Genomic DNA, 11,026 nt, shown 5'->3' on the forward strand with positions numbered 1-11,026 from the left:
ATATATCAACAGGTTATCAGAAAGTTCAAATTGAAGCACAATTTGTACCTAAATTGAGTGTCAGGTTAATGTGAGAAGTTAATGTGCGTCTGCCTGCCTTGTTTTTCAATTTTTGTAACGGAAATTTTATGATTATAATGTATGTTTTTAAGGAGTTTCTAACTCCTTATCTAAACTCATTTGTCAAAAGAAGCACAACTCCAATCTCAAATTAAGTGCTGAATGATATTTTTCAAATTAGCCACTGCGGCTGTTGAGTCGTTTTTGAAATTCGATTTGAAATTGTAGCCCCGAATCTCCAATTACTACAGAAATTTTTTAAAAATCAGTAAAGGGTTGAGCTGCTTCACAAGTATCGCAAAAGAAAATAAATTTACATCTAGACATTTTCTCAACTGGTGATGTTTATTTCGAAATATAGGAAAAATAATCAGGTCGTTTGATACATATTTCGATAATTTGTTCGTTATTTTTTGGCTTCCGGTTGTTGTGCTTAGCGTTCAAAGTAGGAAAAACCAGCAACAGTTGTTTTAATACGGCTTTGTGTTTATTTTCTGTTGAGTTTCTCTGTACAGTTTGGCTCTTATTACACTTGCGAGTAAGAAAGGAGACCACGCTATTTCTAGATCAAGTGGGAACGAACCTGGAAGTTGTTGAGGTTCTAAAATAAAGTAAGTAAGAAAATTTAGTTAAATTCGAATAATAAATATTTACGGGAAACAAAAGTCTCGTTCCCGATTACAAAAAATTGGGAACTAAGTTTTTGTTCCCGTAAACAGTTTTTTTTCGAATCTTACTTGCTTAATTTAATTTATTATTCCACCTTAACAACTTCCAGGTTCGTTCCCGCTTGATCTAGAAATAACGAGGTTTCTTTTGCATTGTGAGGTCTGGGTTAAAAAGAGTCGCGGCTCGACTTTGTTTTCTTCAGAGTGTATGAAATGTATCGGCAAAAATTGAATTGTTGGACTTTAGTTTATCTGCTCAAGTCTTGTCGGCTAATTTACCACATCACGGATGATTCTTGTGCTGCAAGCAATGTTCGTTATAGTTGGAAGTGTTGTTCATTGTAGTTTCAGGGGAACTTTGAACTTTTTTTATACACACAGTTTTTTCGATTCTGGCGTCTGGGCCTTTCTATTGCAACAGACATGTATTGAGTAAGTTATGAAGTAGCTAAACTAATCTAAAATTGCTTTTTTGTGTTGTTTGTATTTTTATCTACTCGATTTGTTGAAATTTCTTTTTTTTACGGCTTAATAGTTTTCGGCTTATTTTATATCGACTTTGTGGCCTCTTATTGCGTTGTTTGATAAAGAAAAAAAGTTTGTGGTTGTGTTCTGAGGTGAAACGGGGCTTTAATTTTCTATCAGCTTAAAATATAATTTTTTCCCTTTGCATGTAGGCTTTTGCATTTTTGCCTTTGTTACCGCTTGGTTATTATAAATTCAATTTCAATCAACCACCTGCCGAATCTGGCGTAGAGGTAGCAGAACTGCTTGATAAGGTAAAGGCTTGCTGTTCGAGTCCGGTAATGACCTGTTTTTTTTTTTCAAACTAGAGAAGACAAAGCCCATGAGTTTGTCGCCTTGAGACGACAAAGCACGGGAGTACGATTCCAGTCGAGACCTGTTTTTGAAAACCGAAAATTTTCGGCTAGTTTAGATTTTTGTCTGTCTGATTGTTTTTGTCGACTTAGTTCCCCATAAAGGAATTTATTAAAATTCTGTTTCGTTCTAGCATTTAGAAAGCTCCTTTTAAGTTTCAAACTTCGTAGGTAATTTTGTTCAGGAAATTGTGGGCTTTTGTTGCAATTTTCATTTGTTTAATTTGATTTTAATCCTATTTTTTTGTATCACAAGTAGTGCGAAGCTCAGCTTCGCCTCTGTGTATAAAATTCAAACCGATTATCATATAATAGTTTTGAATTTTGGCAATATTTTGAGCTTAATTAAAAAGCTATGTAATCAGTTGAACTAATTTCGTAAACCAAGTTGTCAATGAAATTCGTTTGAATTTCTATTTCTCTCAATTAAAAATAGTTTTTGACTTTGATATGTGAAGTTCATTAAAAACTTCATGCTAAAAAGTTAGCTAATTTAAGAGGATTTTTACGGGACGGGCTCGGGTCTCATTTTTACGTGCCTCATTTTTACGGACGGGCTCGGGCCTCATTTTTAGGATGAGCAACCGGTCCGGGCCTGACTTTCAAAAAAGTTCACATCTTTCACCGTTCAAACTACAAACGCCCAGAGAGAGCGTGAATTCATTTGGGCTGAGCAAATCCAGACAACCAAGCCTGCCCTACTTTCTGCGACAAAAGTCAGTCAAATCGAACTGCTAGGTTGTTAATTGTAAACAATTAAGGTCACCTTTCTCTCAACTTGACTTTTGACATTACAGCCAAGCTGACTCACTCGTTTCTCTCAACTTTTCAAAAACAGCATGACTTACAAGGAAATGACAAACTTTCAGGTAAAACAATGTTTCAATTTATACGAAAACTCGGGATTAATATCAACTTTTCTGAATAACCCCCTTATTAACAGTTCCCCTTTTCTAACGTTCGCCTTCTAGTATTCCCCGTACCATGTAATATAATATCCCTATTTATGATATTATATTTACCTTAGTTTTATCCCTGATTTACTATTGTATTATTTTTCATGTACTTACTCAACTGATGCCCAACTGCATGGAACTCCTTTGACTCAACCCTTAAAACTACCCTTACTAACAATTGGTGTATTACTCTCCTCAGGTAAATTACCCAATCATTATATTGGCGCCCCGAAAAAGTTTTGATTAGCTCGTTACACTGTGTTTTTTATTCCCCCACAACCAAAAATTTATGGTTGGTTACTGTTTTTCCTCCCCAGTTTTTACGTCTGCGGTTTATTATATCTTGTTATAATACTTCCCCATTACAATATTATTTCATTTATTTACAGTTAATCGCAGTTTATTTGATTTACATTTAAAAAAAAAAAAGATCAATTATTGCTCTTGATTTCTAACCCATGTAAACTTTAAACGTTTCAATTGTTCATAGCTTCATTTACTTTGAATAATGTATTAAGTTATTTTCATCAATTTTCCCCTTTCAATTCGTTTTTTGTTGCTTTGCTATTCCGAGTCTTTTGTGACTCATTTATGAAAAAACTTCAGTTTTCCCGACTCATTTTTCATTCCGTTCAGAGTCTTTATTGCCTTTTGCGTTCCTTTCCGAGTCTTTTCTGACTCAATGTTTCATTCCTTTCCGAGTCTTTCTCGACCCATTTGTTGTTCGTTTCCGAGTCTTTCCCTACTCATTCATTCATTCCTTCCGAGTCTTATCTGACGCCTTGTATATTCCTTCCGAGCCTTTCTTGGCCCTTTGCTTCCTTCATTGCTTCCTTCCTTCAAGTGTTTTCTGACACTTTTGCTTTCTTATTGCCCGACTCCTTGGTTACCTGATTCGAGTTCTTTTTGGACTCTCAATTTTCGTCATTGTTCTTCGACATGACATTTGTTTGAGCTTTATCTGAGCTCACTTATTCCGCTTGCTTCGAGCCTCACTGGGTTCGTGGCTACATTCGAGCTTCGTCTTAGCTCACCTTATTTTCTGCTTTGAGCCTCTCGGTTCTTGGCTACTTCCTGTCGAGCTTTACCTGAGCTCATTTCCTCTGCTGCTTCGAGCCTCACTGGGTTCGTGGCTACATTCGAGCTTCGTCTTAGCTCACCTTATTTTCTGCTTTGAGCCTCTCGGTTCTTGGCTGCTTCCTGTCGAGCTTTACCTGAGCTCATTTCCTCTGCTGCTTCGAGCCTCACTGGGTTCGTGGCTACATTCCAGCTTCGTCTTAGCTCACCTTATTTTCTGCTTTGAGCCTCTCGGTTCTTGGCTGCTTCCTGTCGAGCTTTACCTGAGCTCATTTCCTCTGCTGCTTCGAGCCTCACTGGGTTCGTGGCTACATTCGAGCTTCGTCTTAGCTCACCTTATTTTCTGCTTTGAGCCTCTCGGTTCTTGGCTGCTTCCTGTCGAGCTTTACCTGAGCTCATTTCCTCTGCTGCTTCGAGCCTCACTGGGTTCGTGGCTACATTCGAGCTTCGTCTTAGCTCACCTTATTTTCTGCTTTGAGCCTCTCGGTTCTTGGCTGCTTCCTGTCGAGCTTTACCTGAGCTCATTCTTCTGCTGCTTCGAGCCTCACTGGGTTCGTGGCTACATTCGAGCTTCGTCTTAGCTCACCTTATTTTCTGCTTTGAGCCTCTCGGTTCTTGGCTGCTTCCTGTCGAGCTTTACCTGAGCTCATTTCCTCTGCTGCTTCGAGCCTCACTGGGTTCGTGGCTACATTCGAGCTTCGTTTAGCTCATCAACTGCTTCGAACAACTCTAGTTCGTCTCATTCGCTACGCTACAGCGATAAAGGCAAATTGTCCTCTGGGAGGTCAACTGGTATAAGTGCAAATTTTATTGCACAGGGATAAATCTACGGTATTAGGACAGGTAGGTAAACAGGTACATCAACTTTAGTTGTCCTCTGGGAGGTCAGCAATCACAATTCGGTCGTCTGCTAAATAGCGACAGGTAGGTAGGTAAATACGTCATCCTCAGTTGTCCTCTGGGAGGTCAACACTCATTGGTGCTAATCTTTGCACCCGGTTTTTTTTGCCGTTTATACTGGTAATTGGTAGGTAGGTAGGGTCGGTAGGCTGGTAGGACCAGGTAGGTTCTTGGACTAGCTTTAAAATCGCAGTTAATTGTTAATACCGAGGACACTTTGAACGACCGCTCAATTTTCCCTCGGAGGTAGGTACAGTGGTAATTGGTTAAACTTTATCCATTATTTCGCTCCTTCTTACGAGCATCGGTGGTATTCGGTATAAGTTGGTAGGTTGGTAAAGGTAAATTCATATACTGGTATAAGTTGGTAGGTATTGGTTTACGTCTCCTGGTTCAAGGTATGGCCCCATCCGGTAGAAATAAAACGACGCAAAACAATGACAGCGATCCTTCGGAACAAAATGGTACCCAAACGCAAGATACCAATCAAAACGTTCAAGAGACTGGCGTTCGAAAACTGGTTTCGCTTCGACGTCATCACGAAATGGAGATCAATACTTTGATCGACATGCTCGAAAACAACATCTACGAGGAAGAAGATGATCTTGAACTCATCAATGAAACGTTCACTGAATTGTCTCAATTCCAACAAAAACTTGATACCCTGAACGATCAAATGTTACAGGCTGGTTCTGAACACGATTTTGAAGAACATTCTCACTGGACAGTACAGTTGAAACAGAAAATCCGAGTATTTTCAATGAAAGTGAAAAAATATTTGAAAAAACAAGTATCGAATCCTGCTACTTCTACAATTCCAAATAACAGCGCTCAAGAAAATGCTACTTCAATTTTCCCACAGGAAACCGCAACCTCCATGCCGACTGCAAACGTAATGGATATACCAAACAACAACCTTATAACCATGAGCAACAATACTCAAGGCAATGCAAGAACAGCTGCCTCTGACGACAACCTTTCGGCGCCATTTCAAGGCGACCAATCATTTTCAAATCCATTTGCTAGTGATGTTCCTAACCACAGCTCACAACAAGCTAGTGCTGCAAACCCTCCTAACAACAACAATCGAGCTTTGGCAACTAATTCAAGCGACACTTCTACTACATTCAGTCGATCAGTGCCAAAACTGAAGCCTACAATTTTCAATGGCAATCCCAACTATTGGTTGCACTGGTATGGTGTATTCGTATCATCGATTCATAATTCTAATATGTCTCCAACTGAAAAGATGATCCATCTTCAATCATTGGTAACTGGCCCAGCTAAACTAATGATAGCTGGTTATGGTGCAAACGGCGACACATACGAACTAGCACTACAACGTCTTCGTGAAAACTTTGGCAATACCAATAGAATTGTCAACTCTTTTTTGCAACGTCTTGCAAATTTCAAACCTCCAAATCTGGCTCAACCAGAATCATACATGCAGTTTTCTGCTTTTCTCCTAACTTTAGTGGACACTTTTGAGCAACTTGGTTTTGTTCACGATATTTGTTCTACAACAAACTTGAACACTGCTCTGGCAAAGCTTCCCGACCCTGTGAGATTAGAATGGAATCGCTTCGTCATCGACAAAGACTACGATCAACCCTCCTTGAGACATCTAGCACAATGGTTTCAACGGTACGCACAGGCGTGTCGCGACATGCCTCCGACAGGTTTCCGAAACCAAAACAATAACAATTTTAACAATTCTTCTGGAAACGCTAAACACCCTAGTGGTTCCCGTTTCAATGGTTTTACTACAAATGGTGTAGGAAATCAAAATCAGCGCTTTAACCATCAGGGAGATCAACAAAACTCTCGTGCTCAGAATAATGTAAACTCGAATGCTTGTCCTAGTGGAGACACCTGTGGACCTCTCTACAAATGCGAGCACTTCAAAGCTTTAGACCCTAAGCAACGAAAAGAGCATGCCCGAAAAATGCACTTATGCTTTAACTGTCTAGGGAATCATAGGTTTACTGACTGCAATTCGAAATCGCTCTGTCGAACCGATAATTGTGGTAAAAAACACCACACTCTACTCCACGATCCTTCTGATAATTATGGAAAAAACCCTAGTAAAGCTGCAGTGAATCGCGCAATAGCTTGTCAGAGATCAGGTCAATCAGCTTTTGTACCAATCGAATTATCAAATGGTGATAAAACACTTTGTACCTACGCTTTCTTAGATAGTGGTAGCTGCGTAACTCTACTACTGGACTCAGTGGCAACTCAACTAGGCTTGGACGTCAACAAGAAGCACTCACTTCCCATATCTGGATATCATGAGACCAAGTCAGTTCAAGTTACATCTGTGGATGTACAAATTAGAGCATACAAAAGCACATCGACTCCAATGACGCTCGATGACGTACTCACGGTAGATGAAAATAATTTGGCCCCAGTTGATATTTTTCAACTAAACGCAATGTGCAACAATTTTCCACATTTAAAGCATGTTAAATACCCGGACTTAAACGACAATAGCATATCGCTAGTCATCGGAAACAACAATCCAGAATATCATGAGATCAAAAATACCGTTTATGGCCCCAAGAATGTTCCCTGGGCTATCGAAACCCTTTTGGGATGGACATGCACAGGTCGGAACAAAACGCAATATAATTCCGTTCCATCTGTTCCGGTGAACTTCACACAAGTTCATTCACACAATAACTTAGATGAAAAATTATACCAGAAAGTTCTCAACTGGATGAAAATAGAAAACACAGGCATCGCTTCTTCAAAACGCTCGCACTCCAAATCGGCTAAAAGAGCAATCGATATTCTCGAAAACTCTTGTACTTTAGTAGATGGTCACTATCAAATTGACCTTCTTTGGAAAGAGGATACTGATCTTCCAAATAACCGTTGGCTAGCTGAAAAGCAACTCAACAGCCTCGAATTTCGCCTTAAAAGTAAACCTGATTTAAGGGAGAAATACCGCGCAACAGTCATCACTGACTTAGAAAAGGGCTTTGTCACCAAAATAGATGCAAAACATGACACTGCAATCAAATCTTGGTATTTGCCGCATCATCCAGTGACAAATGTCAACAAACCAGACAAAGTTAGACGAGTCTCAAATGCTTCCAGCATTTTTCAGGGTAAATCCCTCAACTCGAGTTTGCTCAAAGGGCCCGATCTTTTGTGCAACTTAACAGGTCTCATAATTCGCTTTCGACAAAATAAAATAGCAATATCTGCTGACATAGATGCTATGTTTATGCAAGTGCTAGTCAGCCCAAAGGATAGACCTTTTCTAAGATACCTTTGGAAAGAAAATGGTAAATTAGAAACTCACGAATATACACGACACATTTTCGGTGCCACAGACTCACCATGCGTGGCTTGCTACGCAGTACGACGATGTGCATCAGACAGTAAAAACGACTTTCCTCTGGCTTCTGAAATCATTCAACGGAATATCTACATGGATTATTTGTATGTCATTTCGTCAACGGTAGAAGAAGCCCTCCAACAAATGACACAACTACGAGGATCTTTATCTCGAGGTGGGTTCAACTTGAATAAGTGGAACTCAAACAGTAAACCATTCCTGGATTCAATTGATCCAAATATTTTAGTCAGCCCTAATGATCCAACGCCTAAACATCAACGAGTTCTCGGTGTTCACTGGAATACCAACACTGACTGCTACTTCATCGATAACAAAAAGTTTGTAAAAATTCTACGTATTGGCATTGCTACGCAACGGAAACTCCTGAAGTATACCGCTTCTTTATTTGACCCACTCGGAATAGTGGCTCCATTGACAATTCGGATTCGAAAAGTTCTCCAATCTGTTTGGTCACAAGGTGTTAAGTGGGATACTCCATTAGACACGGATAAACTTCCCGATTTCAAACTTTGGGTAGACGAAATGGAAAATTTCGAAACTGTTTCATTCCAAAGGAACTTCTTTGATAAAGAAAACCCTGCTTCAATCCAGCTTCACACGTTTTGTGATGCATCAGAATTCGCTCTCGCTGCTGTTTGCTACCTAAGAATAGTCTACAGCGACGGCTCCACATCTTTGAAGTTTATAATAGGAAAGACAAGAGTCGCTCCTATGAAACGTGTTACAATTCCCAATCTCGAGTTGCAAGCTGCAGTATATGCTGCCCAACTATCGCTCTTTGTTTCCGAGGAAATTGACCTCAAAGTTGAAAAAACTTATTTCTGGTCTGACAGTACTACTGTTTTGTATTGGCTGCGAACACCTGAAATACGACACAAAATTTTCGTCGCTAATCGGCTTCAGAAAATTTTAGACGTTTCTAAACCTGAACAGTGGTTTCACGTTCCAACTCTGCTAAATCCTGCTGACGACGGTACCAGAGGATACATTGCTTTAGAAATGACCTCAAGCTGTCGGTGGCTACTAGGACCGGAATTTCTGTTGAACGATTCTTCTCAATGGCCTTCACAGGAAAACATTCGGCTTGAGAACATCCCTGTATTCGTTACTTCATTAGAGTCTAAATTTGAGCCTATATTTGACATCAAACGCTTCAGCAACTGGAAAAGACTAATACGGACAGTTGCATACTGCTTCTTATTCGCAGAAAATCTCAAACGGAAGATCAACAAACAGTCGAAGGTCGATCTTCAATTCTTGCATCTAACGAAATCGCACTTTCTCATAATTAAAACTGCCCAAAGGACAGATTTTGTCTCTGAAATTTCAGACATCAAAAAAGAAAAACCAATTGAAGGCAAAAGTAGACTTCGAACATTAGCACCGTTTGTGGACAACTTCGGTATCCTGCGTTCTCGTGGACGTCTCACGCGTGCCCCTATCATGCTATCAGCTAGATATCCAATCATTCTCGCTGGTGAAAACCCCAATGTTCGCCTGCTGTTAGCTAACATCCATGTTCTACATTCCCACTGCGGAAAGGAACAAGCAATTGCCATAGCACAGGAAAACTACTGGATTCTTCGCTGCCGCGTCATGCTGAAAAGTATCATACACAGTTGTATACCCTGCAGAAGAATGCAACAACAAGTCGACTACCCTCAGATGTCAGATCTTCCAATTGATCGACTGCCATCAAAAAATCATTTTCCTTTTGCAACGACTGGATTGGACTACGTTGGACCTTTTCCCATCATCCTTCAAGGAAAACAATACCAAGCGTATATTTTACTGTTCACATGCTTAGTGATCAGAGCTGTGCATCTTGAAATCTCATTAGGACTATCGACAGACAGCACTCTTCTTTGTATCAGACGCTTTTTTGCCCGGCGAGGAAAACCATCGAAAATGGTTTCTGATTGTGGGACAAGTTTTGTGGGCTCCAATTCTGAGCTGAAGAAATGTCTAGACAACTTGGAAAAGAACAAAGAATTTGTGGAAAGCATCAATCAGCTGAACGTATCACTCGAATGGAAATTCAACCGTCCTGCGGCCCCTCATTTTGGTGGTTCTTGGGAACGACTAGTTCAGATATTTAAACTTTCCCTGTACAAAGTCATCGGATCAAGAACACTCTCCTATGAAACACTGGCTACTTTCACGACCGAAATTGAATCAACCATGAATTCACGACCTTTAACCAATGTGTCTGACGACATCAAAGATGATCTGCCTCTCACTCCCAACCATTTCCTTCTTGGTCGTGGAACTCCAAATTTACCGCCTGGTATCTTCAAGGACAAGGATTTATCTCTGTCAAAATCATGGAAAGCATCCCAACTACTCGCAGATCACTTCTGGAATCGCTTTCTTCGAGAGTACTTACCAGGTCAGCAGAAACGATCAAAGTGGACTTCTGCGACTTCCAATTTGCAACCCGACGACATGGTCTGGATGTTGGAGGATTTTACACCTCGTGGACTGTGGCCTCTTGCTAAAGTGGTGGAAACCTTTCCTGGACAAGATGGAATAGTCCGCTCAGTGAAGCTGAAAACGCCAACTGGATTCAAAGTTCGACCTGTGGTCAAATTGAGCCGCGTTTTCCCAGTTTCGCAGTAACCAAGCTCCAAATAGCTAACCAACCAAATAATCACGCAACTCAGCCTTCAACATATCAACTCGACAAAGATGAACAAATCTACGACTCGTCAATTCAACTAAGACAATCAGCTCAACGATAGACAAACCAAGATGAAGATGAAAAAGAACAATTTCTGGTTCCCTTATCTACTGGTTCCCTTATCTTTGTATTTTACCGTATCCTTACTATTTTATTCAATACTTTATTTGCAAGCTCTGCAAATGTGGGCGGTTGTTAATTGTAAACAATTAAGGTCACCTTTCTCTCAACTTGACTTTTGACATTACAGCCAAGCTGACTCACTCGTTTCTCTCAACTTTTCAAAAACAGCATGACTTACAAGGAAATGACAAACTTTCAGGTAAAACAATGTTTCAATTTATACGAAAACTCGGGATTAATATCAACTTTTCTGAATAACCCCCTTATTAACAGTTCCCCTTTTCTAACGTTCGCCTTCTAGTATTCCCCGTACCATG

General features: G+C 40.1%; 1 protein-coding gene across 1 annotated transcript; it reads left to right on the plus strand.

Annotated features, from left to right (window-relative positions):
• Window positions 1–4,939: 4,939 nt before the first annotated feature.
• LOC134848333 (uncharacterized) lies at window positions 4,940–10,525 on the plus strand. The gene has a single exon (XM_063865773.1). It carries the CDS (start codon window positions 4,940–4,942, stop codon window positions 10,523–10,525), a length of 5,586 nt encoding a protein of 1,861 aa, XP_063721843.1.
• The last annotated feature ends 501 nt before the right edge of the window (window positions 10,526–11,026 follow it).

Source organism: Symsagittifera roscoffensis, chromosome 1, assembly GCF_963678635.1.
Source record: "Symsagittifera roscoffensis chromosome 1, txSymRosc1.1, whole genome shotgun sequence".
NCBI classification, from domain to species: Eukaryota; Metazoa; Xenacoelomorpha; order Acoela; family Convolutidae; genus Symsagittifera; species Symsagittifera roscoffensis.